Source organism: Lynx rufus, unplaced genomic scaffold (genome assembly GCF_022079265.1).
Source record: "Lynx rufus isolate CCGP_SWC_20201006 ecotype Redwood Valley unplaced genomic scaffold, mLynRuf1.p SCAF_3, whole genome shotgun sequence".
NCBI classification, from domain to species: domain Eukaryota; kingdom Metazoa; phylum Chordata; class Mammalia; order Carnivora; family Felidae; genus Lynx; species Lynx rufus.
Genome location: NW_025814845.1, coordinates 143,393,083 through 143,410,408, shown reverse-complemented (window position 1 = coordinate 143,410,408; position 17,326 = coordinate 143,393,083). Strand labels below are relative to the sequence as shown.

Here is a 17,326-nt window from a genome sequence, read left to right as displayed (position 1 = left end):
CAAAAAATCATAGTCTCTTTAGCGAAGACAGCTTCAGCCACAGATTATTTGATACTTCTTCAGCTGTCTTGTTGCTGTTGTTAGTATTATCAATATTTTGTCTGTATTTCCTTTCTCATACTTCTTTATCTTTCTGATAATATTCCATCTAAATTTTAGATTTTCCAAAAAAAAAAGACATTGCAGTTTTAAGATTAACAAATCTCATTTGTCCCTACTTTAGCTCCAATGTACTGAATTTTACCTTGTAGGCAACCAGGTCTCATCAGATACTCCTTACCAAATGCTGGAAAGAAGGTATTTTAGGATACAAATTTATTTCGTAGGTGATAAGTGTACTCCTAAACTAAAAGGTCATGGTTAGATAAATGTCACAGAAAGTTTACACTAGTGAGCTCAAACAAACATTCATAAGTGAACATTATCAAAATTCCACTAAAAGCTGTCAGATCCTTGCTCTCCTGTTGTTGCTGAATGTTAAGGTGCACTTACAATAAAAGCCTCTTTAAGTTTCTGCCTGATTTACTTAAAGCCTCTACCAAATAGTCTTAACTTTGTGCTTTTCCTTGGAACTTACAAAGGCAGCAAATAGCATTTTTAAGTACTAACCTCTGCTGCTTCAGAAGATGCCTAACGTTATTTTAAAGTATGGCAGCATTCTAGTAACAAATATGACTGCCTGTGTGTAAAAATGAAGTGCAGGAAAAATATAATAGGTGATTTAGAGAAATAAAAATGAAAGATGTGAAATAGAAAAATGAATTATATCTGTTTAAGTGACATAATGCATTACACATGTGAGAGCTAAGAGAGGCAAAAGACCAGAACTGTGGTCTTCTCTCTGCAATTCGCTGGTTCCACCACACCGCGATGGGTCTGCCTGTATGCACATACTTCTGCATGTAGACTTTATTTTTCTAAACATGCCAGTTGTGTAGCCCAGTCATTCCTCTCCTAGGCATATACCAAACATCCAGATGAGTGCTTAGTCCACCAAGAAATATGCACAAGATTATTCATGGCCGCGTTGTTCTTAATAGCCAAAATTTATAGGAAGGAGGAAGTCTTCAGAAAGAGAAGGAGAAGGGACAGGAGGAGAGGTAAAGGGAACCCAAATATCAATCAACAATAGAATGCATAAATTGTAGTGTATCTGCACAATGGAATATTATATAGCACTTTAAAAAAATGACCGATTCATAGGCCATATGGATAAGTCTCAAAAAGTGTATTGTTGACTGAAAGAAGTAAAACTCAGGAAAATATAAAGAGTGTGTTATTTATAAGTCTGTTTGTAAGCTCCTTGAGGGCAGGAACCATTTGTCTGCATGTATAGATCTCCAGCTCCTAGCACATCATCCATCATGTAACAAATGATCGATGTGTATTTATTTTAGTGGAAAGATCAGTATGCATTTATTTAATGGAAAATATAGGAAGAGGTACAGGGAAAGCACCCTGTATTTTTATAATGAGAAAAACAGCAGGAAATATAGGGAATATATGTAGGAAATATATTTCTTATGTCTATTCCAGAGCACGGCATACAGAAACCTGAAATTTTAATTCATTTTAACTAAAGCAACACTTGGCTGGGTATGAACAGGACCATGGTAATATTTCAGACTATTTCAAAGCAGACATTGCTAATGGAAGCTATGGTTTGATCCCAGAATAAATTTAACTTTGATATCAAGTAGATGCAATAGTTTTTTCAATTCGTATTTTTGGCCTTAATGGGAAGGAAATCTTCTCAGTTCTTTCCCTTATTTCTTACTCAATGCAACATGAGTGCTGAGTTAATTGGTCAGATACCAGCATGTGGATTAAGTCATGCTTTTGAGGATTTGTGCCTTGGGATCTAAATGAGCTTATAGTAGAAGAAGGCATTTTGTGACTCCTTTTCTTCTTCTGGTATTGTTGAGGTTTGGGCCACTCCCACCATAATAATTAAACATTACATTTCTTCCTTCCGGCATCTGATTTTCTTAGAGACCACCAGACGGTGAGATGGCTAGGCCAAGGTAGGATTTGTAAGTACTGGATCTCCTGGCCAAATGCTCGTGTAATGTTATATTAAGGCCACCCTTTAATAGTACCTCATTTCTTCATTCCTAAACACGTAACACAGAGTCCTTATGATTGTCTGTCTCCTCTCTCTCCTGCCATTGATACTTCAGGCATTGATAGGTGTTAATGGTAGCATCACTGCCTATTATTCTTGAAAGTTTATCATGTGGAAAAAATCCTTGAAGTCTGAAGGAGAGGCATGCTCGTGTTTGAAAAAGATGTATCCTACTAACTGTAGATCAGACAGGCCGGGTGAATTCAAGGCCCTGGGGAGCCACAGGAACAAATTGTTAATCAATTTGCAGTCATCTATGGAAGCACTGGCTACTGAGCTGCAATTAGTACAGCTTTGTGAGCAGCCAGTTGTTCCAAAGCAAGTTCACTTTGTTACATATTGACTGACAGGATTTCCATTCTTCTAATAGGACATTCTCATCAACAGGGCAAGGAGACATGGTCCTAACCATTGAGGTAGATGGAAAATAACATTTGATGGTGATATTTTATCTAAGGTTGTTTGTAAAGTGCTGAGCATGCAAAGCTGAGATAAGAAAATCCCTATTATCCTTAATATTTACCTAAATTTACCTTTAAAAAGTCCATTATTTTTTATCTTAATGTTTTTTTATGCGAGGTTAAACTATGTGCTCAATGATTTCCTATTACTGTAATATCTTGGTAAGTTATATACAGCTTATTATCATGGAAGTTTTGTGGAAACGTTTTATTCTACCTCAGGAAAAACAAATTTCATGCTCTTTCCTTTCTTGCTGGTGCTATCAGCCCAGTGCACAGCCTTTGACCCTTTGTACCCTTAATAGAGAATTTTTCAAAGAGACAAGTTAGCTTGCCAAAGGACTTGAATTTCATGTTTTACCCCCTTATGATTTAAACTGTAAGTACATATGAGAAGAATTGATGCAGTGACATGACAGATAATCAAGGATGTTGGGGCTCCTGGGTGGCCCACTCGGTTAAGCGTTCAACTTCAGCTTAGGTCATGATCTCATGGTTTGTGAGATTGAGCCCCACTTCAGGCTCTCTGCTCTCAGGGCAGAGCCCACTTCAGATCTTCTGTCTCCCCGTCTCTCTGACCCTCCCCCATTCACACATGTGTTCTTGCTCTCTCTCGCTCTTCTTGCTCTCTCTCAAATATAAATAAACATTTAAAAAATAAAAAACAATGTCTACCAACTTTTTTGTGAAGTTTTCCCAAAATATACAGAAGTGGGAGATTAATTTATGTAGAAGTATATTAGTTAACGTGTAATGGTTTCGTTCTTTGTCATCTCGCTTGTTTTTTACCAGACCCAAAAGTTGCCCCTTCAGTGTTCACTTGTGCTCTGAGGAAACACCTAGCCATTATTGGACAACAGAGTATTCAGGTAGACAAATGGACCCTTTTAATTGTTCTGATTTAAATTTCATCAGTGAACTGAAATTGAATCTTCATTTGTTACCGGCAAGTTTTAAAATTAGATATTCTGAATATTCTTGGAGAAAACTTTTTTTACCTTGTTGGTGTTGAATTAGAATTGTTTATTCTTTTTTTTTTATTTTTTTTTAATGTTTATTTATTTTTGAGAGAGGTAGAGAGAGACCGAGTGCAAGCGAGGGAGGGGCAGAGAGAGAGGGAGGCACAAAATCCGAAGCAGACTCCAGGCTCTGAGCTGTCAGCACAGAGCCCTACGCGGGGCTCGAACTCGCGAACCATGAGATCATGACCTGAGCCGAAGTCAGATGCTCAACCAACTGAGCCACCCGGCTGCCCCTAGAATTGTTTATTCTTGATTTAACATCTATTAATGACAGATCTAATGAAATGCCACTATTGAGAGAAAAGATATCCACATGGAAAAAATATAAAGAGGCTTGCAAATGCAAACTCTAAAGTGATGACATTAAATTTTAGATAAAGCTGGTTGAAAAGAAATCTCAGTGAATCCTTGAGAACTGTGTAACTGTCTTGTGTCGATTTCTTGGTTTGCAGTTTAACTCGGCAGCTAAGCAGCTGATAGAATGGGATAAGCCTCCTGGGCCAGGAGTTGATGCTGGAGAATGTACCTTGGCAGCAGCCCAGAGCAGCAATGCCCCAAAGCACTCTGACACCAAGAAGAACACCAAAAAGCGGCACTCCTTTACTTCCCTCACCATGGCCAGCAAATCCTCCCAGGCATCCCAGAACCGCCACTCCATGGAGATCAGCCCTCCTGTCCTCATCAGCTCCAGTAACCCTACGGCTGCCGCGCGGATCAGTGAACTCTCTGGCCTTTCCTGCAGTGCCCCTTCTCAGGTAAATCATCCAAAAGACGTGAACAGAGCTCAGGTACAAAATGATCTATTCACAAACATGTTTGTTCACTAGCTAAACAAGACTGCTTATTTTTGCCTTCAGAAGATAGTAGCTTTCCTGAGATGTAATAAAGCTTTTCTCCATTCTGTAGGTAGAAAAATGGAGAAGAGAAAACTAACTTGAGTGTATTAACCTGAACTTAGTCATTTTCAAAGGAAGGATCAGAAATTACAAAATGATTTACATACTTAGTTTCAAGCAACTGCTCAGTTTTATAGAACTTCCTCACAAGGCTGCTCTGGGAGATCTTGCCAACTAAAACTTTATCTTCATCCAAACTAAAGATGCTGTGGTTGAAACCCATAGTTGACAGTTGCCTGCATCCATCTAATTTACCCCGACATTCAGGCTTCCCAGTAAGAGCTATAGAGAAAAAAGAAAGGACATGAAAAAGCGTTTAATTTAAGTTAGAAATTGGCCTAGCTTTTTTAAAAAGCTTATTAGTTCATCAAGGCTTTGGACTATCTTAAGAAATTGCTGCACATTATTCTTGTGTTAATAAAAATACACAAGATGATTGGAAACATTCATTCATTCAGCAGGCATTTATTGAGTGCCTTATTTTTAGAACCTTCTAGGCACCATGTATACTTCTTTGTTAGGCCTTAATTCTGGACTGCAAAATGAGCCTAACTGTTACCTGCCTAATTCACAGGGCTGCTGTAATTATCCAGTTAGATGACCACTATATTTTCCTCACCTCAAAGGTCAGAGAGCCCGGTCCAAAGTAGCCTGTCACAAGTAGGAGAAATTTCTTTCAAATCTCATATTTAGTTGTTAAAATTCATGCAGATGTTACGTTCTACTTTATAATATAGCTGTAGTGTTTTTCAAAAAATACAAAACTAAATTATTTTCCTTTAAACAAAGAAACACGTACACACAGGGTCCTGGTCCTCAGAAAGTTTACAGTTTAATAAGTGCCTGTTGTGAGCCACAGAATAAAAATTTACAACATGGTTTCTGGTATTCCTTGCCAATTTTATTAAAAATTATGTTCTCTCGGCCTCATTTATTTGACCTCACTCCTTTAGATTCATCCTGCATGTTGCGAGTTAAATGCATTCACTTTCTGAATGGGATTGTGGTTCACTGGTGGTTTTTAGGTGGTGGGGCCATGAAACTTTTGATCTTTTGAGGGAACTAGTACACACACACACAGACAAAGCCTACTAGAACATGAGTATGATGAGGACAGACATCTTTGTTGTGGTCACCGATGTATTCCAAATGTCAGACATACAGTAAACACTCAATAAATATTTATTGAATGAGGCGTCCCTTGAAAATGGGTAGAGAGGAGAGCTATGTTACTTTACATATAACTAATTATATCCATGTGAAAAATAGACATGGATTATAGATTGGAGTAAGAAGTACCAAGTGAGATTACTCTGGAAAGGTTCAAAAGATTTTTGAATAAGGTTCTGACAGAGGGGTCTAGTAAAGCTGGCCATTCACTAAAAGAAAATTGGATCATTTGACTGCGTTTTTTATTTTGTGACCTAGCAACATTTGTACAATGATGTTTTGTTTAAAAAAAAAAAAAAAGATAAGTTTCTGGTAAGAATAGTGGCAACTCAGAATAGGAATAGCTTTAAAAAAATAGACAGTAATCTTTTGGCACTAGACAAAATTAAAAGAGAAAGGGAGGATAAAGCTCGAGTTTATATCTTTTGTAGAGAACTCGGCAGTCAGGTGTGAGCATGTCTGACGGTGCCACACCAGAGCTGGGAATGAAGACTATAAAAGTAGAGCTATTTTTGTTTTGGTTGGAGTAGCTTAGGAAACAAGGCTCTTTCTGTGTTCCATTAAAACAGTTTCCCCTTCAACCATTCCACCCCTCCTCCCATATTCTAATTCGTTCTGTTTTCAGTGGTAATATGTTTCCTCAGGGAGAAGTGATTTCAAGAAGACGATGGGAGATGTTTCAAGTGCTGCCTGGCTTCTCCGGCTCAGGTTTACAGAAAACACTACTTGTCTAGCATAGTGTGTGCATTGGAGGGAACTACAGTCTATAATAAAGCAATGGGTGTGTGTAGCATAGCAGGAGTGTGTGACAGGCAAACACTCTCCTGACTGTGGAGATCAGCGGATATGGGAAGATGGCTCATGTGAGACTCTTTGAAATAGGACTGTCCTTTTCCTCTGCCTTGCAAAGGACCGATCAGGAGATGTGACTCCTCCTGCTATGGCCCATTTCTTTTTCTTTTTCTTTTCCTTTTTCTTTTCCTTTTTCTTTTCCTTTTTCTTTTCCTTTTTTACAGAGCTGAGGAAAAGGATGTTTTAACATCTTGGTCCACTTTTTGTCTTGCTTTTCCTTAATTAGGTTTGGTTGCACTTAGAAAATCTAAAGGAAGGAGCCTAAGAAGTGAGCGTTCATTTTTCTCTCACCTGAATAGAATACACATATAGGCAGTCAGTGCTGGTGTGATGTGCTTTTCAGCTTACCTTTCCACCATATGGGTAGAACCTTATCCTCCTGTTTCTATACGGAATTTAGAGATCTCACCAGGACATCCCAAGTTCCAGGCAACAGGATGGGGAAATAGAAGAAAGGAGTAAAGGGCTGGCTTGCTATTATATATGGTGACTATTGAGTGAAGGCTGAACTTTCAAATACATAAACTAGAAGATTATTTATAAACTGTGCTGTCTAGGTGGGTCACCAGAACAGATGTGCACAGATATCTGTGATTGACATCTGTAAAAGCACATGATGCTACAAGCAACTAAGACATTTTATCTTTCTCTGGCCACACTCAAGATATTTTTTGGCCTCTGCCAGCTGGAGGAATGATTCATGATATTAAGTGGTTTTGTGGCATATTTGTATTGTCAGTGGCTTCAGGGGAAGCCAGAGATGCACCCACTCATTTGCATTTGCTTACCCCACCTCTTTCCCCCCCTTCACAGAGCCCCTTCTTGTAGAGGAGCCCAACTAATTTGCAGTTCCATGAGGAAAAGAACAGCAGAAAGTCAGTCTGTCCCTATTCAGGACATTTATTCTGGGCATGCTCACCTTCAGGCAATTTACTTCTGTTGCTTCTGCTTTTAATCATTCTTTGGTGACTTTTATCTCTTCCTTTACTCAAATACTAGGAGTGGCCCTGTGTTTGCTGGTGCTTGCAGGAGTCTCAATGTTTAGTGCTTCACTTCCATGACTATGACGGTGGACACATTAGGGAGGCTCTGGTCCAGCTCATATAGGGGGGTGAAGTGTCTTGTCTAAGACCATGAGCTCATTAGCAGTTAATTATCTTGACTCCCAGTCTGCAGCTCTTAGAGAAACATTGGTCAGTCATGAGATCTTTCTTAGATATTTGTAGGGTCGGGCCCAGGAAGCTGTATTTTGATTCCATGATAATGGCATGCACTTTGAAGTGAGCTTCATTGTATCTTCTCAGAAAGACTCTTATGTAGTGCCAACTTACAAATGTCCTTGGGTTATGTATATAAACAGATTTATTGGTTAAAACAGCTAAAGACCATTGGATTTATCCTAGAATGAAAATCAGTGTGCTTCCCATTAGAAATTGATTGATAATAGACTTTGGTTCACAGGAGAGACAAAAGAAGGGTTTGGGGAGAAACTCTTGTTAGGGCATCCCTTAGATCTGCTAAGTTTAAGCCTCCAGTTTGATCAATGTGTGAGCTAACAGGCACAGATGTGATTTTACAAGGATGTGGATTCCATATATAACACAGATTTATTGGTGAAAATAAATTGTATGCTGTGATGCTGTTTATCCCTGGCCTTGGCAGGGCCTAACCTAAGCAGGAAACTCAAAATTTCCTTCAGGCCCTCTGGGAACTAATCTCTGAGCTTTTCTTTGTCCTGATAATCTTTTTCTCAACATATGGGAATTGAGGGAAGTATGTTTGGGATTAAGTTTTTATTACAAAAGGCCTAGCGTTTTGGGTGTATCGTTTCCTTGGGGGAAACAAGGTACCAGCCAACCACATTCCTTTAACAGTGGAGGAAAACCATCCCATTTGTTCAGGCCCACACGCCTACTCCTGCCTGCATTCTGCAGTTGGACCTGATACGCAGCTTGAGTGAAATTGATCGAGTAACTGAACACAGGCAATGAAATGACCTGAATAACTCAATTTCTTTCTAGTAAATTAATCTTGGATAGTATCATGGATAAGACACCTTTGAAAACAGCTAATTTGGCTTGACATTGTTCCTTTAAAGGTTTTATAAATAATTACCTGCTCTAGGCATGTCTAGGCAGCTGCATTTTAATTATGCATCCCCACTGAAAAGTAGAAGTCATGAAAAATGATCCTGAGAATAACAAAATACCTTAAGCACTTCACATAGATTTACATATTGATAGACAGGTGAGTGTTCAGCCATGACCTACCTTAATAGGATCTTCAGGGAAATTGCTAGTGGGCTAAGCAAGCAGCCGACTAACCATCTGAAAGGTCAGTTTGGTTCACAGTAGCCTCCCAAGTTATGAAAGCCAGCAGCAGTTGAATTCTGTATGTAAATCAGCAGTGGCCAATATTATTACATTACCTCCCAGTTCTGAATACAAATTAGGTAATCAGTAAATGTGGATTGAATAAGCTGCAAGAGATTCTGCCTTCCCCCAAATACTCGAAACTACAGATTTTTTTAAAATTATGATTTGCCTCCCCAAGGTTCAGCCAGTAATCTGTTGTATTAAATGTAGTTGTCTTTTAATTAACTTTTCTTTTTCTTGGCAGGTTCATATAAGTACCACCGGGTTAATTGTGACCCCACCCCCCAGCAGCCCAGTGACAACTGGCCCCTCGTTCACTTTCCCATCAGATGTTCCCTACCCAGCTGCCCTTGGAGTGAGTACAGCTTCTCCATCTCTGTCTCTCTCTCAAGTATTTAGTGACGTTAATCTGGCACATCCCACCTCCTAACACCTGCAGTTTACATTGACACTTGCTAGGTGGAGGTGGATCTCTTTCATCTATTATCTCTGCTGATCTTAACAGAAAAAATTAGAAAGCCTCTTGCCTACAGCCTGCAAAATGTTTAACAGTGATCAGTGGCCTGAAGGCATTAGAAGAGATCTATAAAATGCTTTCCATTTTCATTAAAGTCCAGCCTGATTTCCTGAAGGCTTAACCTAAAATTTCTTTTTCATTTCTTTTGAGTTTCTAGAAGACTTCACTTATTTCCTACAAAGACAGGCTTATAGAAATACTGAGGAAACCAGGATCCCGAAGGCTAAATGGTTTACCTTGAGTCACATGGTGTGTCAATTCCAAATCTCTCCATTTATGATTCACCTTTTAGTAGGTTGTCTTCCACTGCAGTAGCTGCCGCTCTGGCTGCCTGAACGTAACTGCTGTCTTGGAAGGCTCGCTCAGATTGTGTTGATTTTCCTTCTGAACACCTAGCATCCTACAGAGTCCAAACACTAATTGCTTTAAAACATCCTCACAAGAGAAATTAATAGGAGAAATGAGGGCAGCCAAGGGAGATAGACACAAAGAAGAACACTATGGAGAGAAAGTTAAAAGGGAAGAAACAAGCAAATTCAGCCTTAGAAAGCAGAAACACAATAGTATAAATCCCTGTTTCCTGAACTTGCAGGCAATTGAACTACAAGGAACCAGGAATTGTGAGTCATCTCTCATCCAGTCCTGTGCCTTGGCTTATGCTTTCACACTCTTTCTTCCAGTGCTGAGTTGAATGAGAATAGAAAAGATCACTAAATCAGATCTCCCCAGTGGGCCCCACTCCCGTAAATTGCTTTACAGAGTCTCACTGGTTGTGATGCTCTTGGAGAAACAGTGTGGCCCGATGGTGGGGACACAGACCTAGGTTGGAAGCCCAGCTCAGTCACTTCTTTGTTTACATGACCATGAAAAGTTACTCAAAGTCTTTAAGCTTCAGTGTCCCTACCTGTAAAATGAAACAACTATTTTCTGCTTTGGAGAGTTAACACCATGCCAAGACTATAGTAGGGGATGACTGTTATTGATCTCATTATTGGTCTCTATTGAGGACCCTTGCAAGGCAGGCCTGTGGCATGTGCCACTGGTTTGTTCTCAGAATGCCTTGGAGGGCCTGGTTTGTTGGGTTATGGTTTCTCTGCTCTCTGTACCAGGAATAGTGAGACTTCTAGGCAGCTGGTTTGTTTTTAGGTTGTGGATTTTATATATGCTGTAAAGATTATGTTTCCTTCTGCTAGAATGCTTGGAGCCAAATCTGTACCCCCCTCCAACAAAGACCTCACAACATATTAGTACATTAGTCAAGATGTTTGCTCCATCCAGTTTTATTGTCCTCATTTTCCTTTTGCCTCATTTTGCTTTGAAACAAGGTGGATATAAATAAACGTGGAGTTATTACCTAGCTTGACTTAGACGTTAGAAAACTTTTTATAGAGTTAACCACGTTCTTGTATTTAAATGGAAGTTAATAATGTTCTGGTTAGAGGTTAAAGTTGTATTTTTTTTTTTAAATGTTCCCAGAACGATTACAGCTTCTTTGATAGCACCACTACTTGGTGCAGGAAAGATTGTGCTGATTCTTCTGGGGAGAAGATGAAATTCATTTAACTTTTATTGATATATGGTTTCCATGAGATTCTGTTAGCCCTGGGTGTTTTGACCAGAGCCAAGTTCCATAATCATCCTGCCCTATGATCTCCAGAGAAGACTCTCTCCTTTCCCTCCTTCTCTTCTCACCCCAATACATACACAACCACTTGGTATTTCCCTTTCCAGATGACTACTTCACATGGAAAAATTCTAACATAATTTCTTAAGGGAAAAAGACTGCCTTTTCTGATCTTAGAAAAATTAATTAGTGGAAAAGACATAGAGCTGGCTGAATTTCATCCCTTATGGGCTGAAAATTTTACAGTGTAGTAAGTAAATGGCCAGTTGCTCTAAGCTGGAGGCAACTCTAGGGCAAATCAATGGGACGGGTCACAGGAGAGCATGAATATACAAAAATTAATTTACATTCAACCATTTCATCCTAGGATTATATAAGAAAGCCTGCATGTTAAGCAAGCGAAAGGTTTATTAAACAGTATGTCTACTGTGCCAATTCCATTTAATGAAAAACTAATTATAAACAGATCTGTCTGTCATCCCAGGAGATGTCTAGATCTCAAAGTCCCTGGTAGGTTGGCAGTAATGTTTGGATTTAATATGTTAGGTTTAAATGAGAAAAAAATCTCAGTAGCATGTACCCTCTGTATCTTACATTAATCATGGCAAGTATCTTATTTAAAGTTTGAAATATTTTCTAAGACATAGAGCACCATCACAGCAATATTGTATGCAGCTTGGTAGAGAGAAAACTATGCTTTTCATGGTGTGGATTTATTAGGTAATAAATGCGAACACTAGAATAGGAAATGAAAATTATTTCTAGTATTTTTATTATGAATTGAGACTTTCTAATCTTTCATGAAGAATGAACTTAGGATCATACTGTCCTATACATTTCACATGTAACAGTTAAAATGTTAGATATCTAATATTAGGAGCAAAACTGGCATTACATCTATCTAATTCAGACATCAGGATGTTAATAGTAGTGAGGGCTTTTTCCACAACTAATTTTGGGAAGGGAGGAGGGTGAGGATCTATGTTAGTCTTGTATTTTCTGCACAAGGGCAGAAAAACTTTCAAATAAGTGATTAATAATCCCTGATCCTCTGTACCAGCTGAGAGGTGTTTAGCTGCAAGATGTCATGAATTAGGCAGGTCAATAAAGGCCCATACAGCCTGTGGCCAACTTATAAACAGATTGCATTCCAAAAATATGTAACCCTGACTAAAAAAATTGTACACATAACACACATAGTGTGTGTCTGTGTGTATATTTAAAGAAGCAAATTAAATGATGTCTGGTTCTCAGGATAGCCAATATGTAATTAGTCCATTGGAGCCCATGATGGAAGGCTCAGCAGGAATTACTGATCCACGGGATCAGGGACGGGCTCTGCAAAGAGGGGAATGAAACTACCATGTCAATAGTTTGAGAGGGACAAGTTGAGGCTTTGGAATTGGTATGAGTTCTGTAAATCAGGATTAGGGATAGAATATGGTCAGAATGTTCATAGCAACAACAGAAAAGGACTCTAGCATCTCAGGAACCAAGACCTCTTGATTCATATCATATTGTCCTAAGGGAAGTTGAAGCACAGAATGTTTTCTTATTTGTGAAATACTCATTGAGAGTCTGTTAACTTCTGTCTGCAGAGCTGGGTGACAGTAATACAAAGATGAGTAAGACAGTTTCTGACTTCATGGTCTCATGAATCGTAACAACAGCTTCTATTTATTGAGCTTCTGCTGTGCTCCAGGGCACTGGGAAAGGCAGCTTTACCTAAACTATTTCTAATTACAGCTCCATCTCACAGATTGGTATATTGAGGCATAGAGAGCTTATGTAATTGATACAAAGTTAGTTAACTAACATAAGTATCTCTTCTTACAAATCAAATGTAGAACAATAAATCTATAATTTATGAGGGAAATTCCATTCCTGGAGAGATTTTTAAAAATTACCAAATTCTTAATTATATCTTTCCCTTTAGACATAATCATCTAAGCATCAATTTCTAGTATTTTTTAAATATATTTTTAAATTTTATTCCTTTTTCTTCATAGCTGTACCCACAACTGACTGGCTTAATTCCAATGAGCATCCAGTTGAGACTTAAGACTTAGGGACCTTCCATCTTTATCTTAATTTTATTGAATTCTGATACCACTAAGTTTTTTTGTTTTGTTTTGTTTTTGTTTTTGTTTTTTGATCGCTGGTGTCAGTCCTTCCACTTTTCTACTTCCTGCTTATTGTCATAAAACAAAACCAGCTAATCACATAATTGCACAAACACTGCTGTATGCAGGTGGTAATGCTGCTGAAATTGCTAACACTCCCGACTTGAGGAAGCATGATCATGCAGCAGCTTGAACTGTTCCTCCACCAGCCTGTCTACATGCGTCTGAGTTCAGTACTCAGGCTGTTTAGAGATGTTGATGTGTAGGATTGAAGGTGGGTTGTTTGGAAATCAGGTGTGAGGAAAAAAAAGGATGCTGGGATTGGGGGGGTATTACAGTGGGATTTTCCCAGGGGACCCAGAGATGCCCGGAGTCTATCCTGCCCATCACTTTTCTACTCTGGGAGGTAGAAATGTATATGAGGGAAATGCACACTTAAAGAACAGTTGGAAAGAAAATGAATCCTTTATTGTCAGTTGTACTTGTTGCCCAAACTCCAATGCAAAGCACTTTACTGGTAAGGTGGCCTGCAGCCCTTGGCCCAAGCTTAAGACCTAATGGATCTTGTCACCTGTCTTTAGCCAGACCCAGACCTAACCACTCTTTGGTTGTATCAAAGGACACAAAGAGGAAAGAGCACCAGAGAGGAAGGGTATCACACCCATGCACTTGAACTTTTCACTCACAATGCTCACTAGAATTAGGCTCATCTGGCCTAGAATCCAGTCCACTTGGAGAGGACACTTCTTTTCTGGTGCTCACTCTAACGTAGGAGGGAAATTGAGGACTGCCCTAAGACACTGGGCCGGGATTGGACTCTATGTTTATCTGCCCCCAAAGCCCATGCTTCTTCTACTGCTTTCAAGGTCAGTGGGTCAGGGAAACAGAGAACCTGGACATGGCAAAGTATGGTCATTTCACATCAGCAGAACTGTTGTCCTGTTTTTACTGTTATTCAGAAATAGTAATTCTTGCCTCAGACCGTTACCACATACTACAAACAGAAGATCTGAATCTAAAGAAACATAAGGAGGATGCTCATTTTTAATGGATATCAGAATAACATCTAGTTTTCTACACCAGTATTTCTGCAGCCCAGCCTATAGCTAGAGACAGCTTTACTTTGATAACATAGACCTGCTGCATTTCCATAAAATAAAACTACAAGTGATGAGTGCTTTTCAAAGTTCCTGTTAATTTAGCACGCAGTGTCTAGTGAAAATGACATTTAAGTGTGGTATTTGGTTCTGAACAGTATTAAGTTAACAAAATATTATTAGAAAAATGTGACCTATCCTTCTTGCAGGTCCATAGATGTTTTTTGCTGCTGGTGCAGAGTGTGCCTTGGCCTCTGGGGCCTGGGCTGGCCCGGACTGTGAAATAATAAGCAGGTCTCCAGGTCAGCTCTGGGTGAATGGAAGGCTGTGGTTTGCTCTGTAGAAATTTCAGGTCTTGCAGGATAGCAAACTGCCTGAAGCACAACACACAGTGGATTACCTTTTGAACTTCCACATCACCAGATTATTTCAGTTTAAGTTGTTTATAAAGCAACCCACAGAACTTCCTAGTCTGTCACAGCCTTGGACTCACCAGAGCCCTATCATTTTACCAACCCCACAGGGTGGAACAACATCTAAGAGTCTGATTTTAATCAGACTTTCTCTCTTTGGTCTTTGTGTGCATATATCCCAAGTACACATGCACACACAAATGCCTATTTCCCCAAAGATATGTAGCCCAACACTGCGGGAAAATCTTCCCAATTTTATTAAGACAGTCTGTGTTCCAACAACAGAAAAAGAGAGAGAACTACACTTTCTCTCAAGCACAGCCTTTGGGGTCTTTCAGAATATCCTCTTGTAAGCTGTACCTCAAATGACTTCTGACTTACTCTCCGTGAAAGGAATGTACATGAAACATTAGTTTACTGTATTTTTTAACTACAAGAGGTGACCTTATTTTACATTTTGTTAACAAAATGTGACATGTTTTTGTCAGGTCCGTAGATGTTGTTTTGCCTTTTTCTTCTTAGGGTTAATTTAGTTCAGCCTCTGTTTGTTTGTTTGTTTGTTTGTTTGTTTATTAACATTTATTCATTTTTGAGACAGAGAGAGAGACAGAGCATGAATGGGGAAAGGTCAGAGAGAGAGGGAGACACAGAATCTGAAACAGGCTCCAGGCTCTGAGCTGTCAGCACAGAGCCCGACGCGGGGCTCGAACTCACGGACCGCGAGATCATGACCTGAGCTGAAGTTGGACGCCCAACCGACTGAGCCACCCAGGCGCCCCAGTACAGCCTCTGTTTTAATAATGTTAAGCCATAACAGACAATTTTAATTTCCTTTCCTCTTGAAAATAGAATTCTACTTAGAGTGTGAAATGGAGCTTTTTGGTTCTGTGCCTTGGGTAGTATTTTAAGTAATTTCTAGGAGCAGTTTGTGTTGGGCCCCGTGTTGAGCACATGCACTGGTCTCCCCATTTCCACAGCCACGCTGTTTAGAAATCGGGCTTAGGAAGATTTAAGTGGAAATCGGTTGAGTGGTAATTTTACAGTCTGCATATATTATCCTGAGTACAGTCTAGACTTGTTATCCTGCTCGACAAGCCACTGATGTGTTGTGATTACCAGTGAACTGCCCGGGTCACATGTACTGAGTGTTTTACCAGGATTATCTTTGTTTCTCTCTACTTTGTCACTGGGAGGAGACCTAGTGGAATGAATGCTTGACCTTCTACTGGTTAAAGGTTTTGAAGAATCTAAGCCCCAGTACAGGCAATTCCAGAGTTGTAACAAATCTTACGGCTGCCTGCCATGTTTTGCATGGACGATGTGAGCAACATTCATGCAGTTCTAACTTTTTGAACTGCCCTCTGCCTTGTCCAGGTTAGCACTCTGTAAGCAGCGCTGCACCTCATTTATTTCTGCACTGAATGTTCTACAACACCTTCAGCTTCGGTACAGGAAAAATCCTTCCTGAAAGTCACTTCAGCAAAAAATTAAATTACAATGTGTGAAACAGTTGCAACATATGTCAGGAATTCTGAAATTTTTTCTGCGTACTTTATTGTGTTTCCAGAACTGTGTACATTAATCGGCTAATCCGCAGATGAAGGAAGCAAATGTTGATGAGATGTGAATTTTTATTTAAAAAAATAGAAACAAAGTGACTGTTGTGAACGATGTTTAGAAATCATTGGATTTTTTTGTGTTTATACACTGATATGTAGAAGCCATTTATGCTTTCCTAGGTGCATTCTTTAGTCTCCTTATTTCTCTTTTAATTCAGTTTTTACGTCTAGTGGTTCAAAGATTTGGGGAGGGCGAGGTGGGGGTTCAGGCAAGTCTTTGTGTGCCTGTTTTCCCAGGAGTTTCAGTATACAGACCCTAAAGAATCATCTGGGGTTTATAGATCAGAAAGTAACAATTGCTCCATTGATTTTCAAAAGGCATGGAATCCTGTAGGCAGAACCCCATTAGTCTGTGCCCATAAAGGAACCAGCAGCTTTTCACTGGTTTACTTGTTAAAGATTACCAGGCTTGATAGTACTAAATTTCAAAAGCTGGCAAAGTTAAGAAAAGAATAAGCGAAAGTTGCAACAATTTCCCAGTGATTGTGGCTTGCTATTGTTTGGGCTGTTTGGAAACCAGGCATCAAAGGAAATTTTCTTCTGAGGGAATGGTTTGAGATATAGTGCAGCTAAATTGTTTTGTGTTGTGTTTAAGTTTCAAGTTACAGAAACAATCACAGATTACGTCTTAGCAAGCAGTGTGACATTATAGCTGCCCTCTTCAAAGGTGTTTGGATTCTTATCCAAGTCTATACTTAAAAATGCCATTAATCTTAAAATTACATGCAGTTGTTCTTTTTTTTTTTTTTTTTCTTTCCCTCTTTCCAAGTGTCATTACGTACCTGTTTGCTGAAAAAGTTGCTGTGGCTCTAAGATCTTAAAGCAGAACAAGAGATGAGTTTTTTTGTTGTTTTTTTTTAAAGGAGGCTTTCATACAAAGTAGCCTGCTGGTTCTGCTCCCTGTGGATTCCATTAAAGTCTTTTCCTATGGATTCCTGATTCCTTTTTCCCTCCCACCTTCCATGAAAGATGTAAATAAATAATTCATTATTATTCTCTTTCTTTTTCTCCCTGTCTTCTCTTTCTTCTCTC

The 17,326-nt window shown here is 39.2% G+C and overlaps 1 protein-coding gene across 1 annotated transcript in view; it reads left to right on the top strand.

Annotated features, from left to right (window-relative positions):
* The window catches only part of SH3RF1 (SH3 domain containing ring finger 1), a 178,251-nt gene that overhangs the window by 136,280 nt on the left and 24,645 nt on the right, over window positions 1-17,326 (top strand). The window contains exons 4-5 of the mRNA XM_047091838.1: window positions 4,061-4,363; window positions 9,146-9,256. Of these exons, the coding sequence (XP_046947794.1) occupies window positions 4,061-4,363; window positions 9,146-9,256 (414 nt within the window). The remainder of the gene's footprint in view (window positions 1-4,060; window positions 4,364-9,145; window positions 9,257-17,326) is intronic.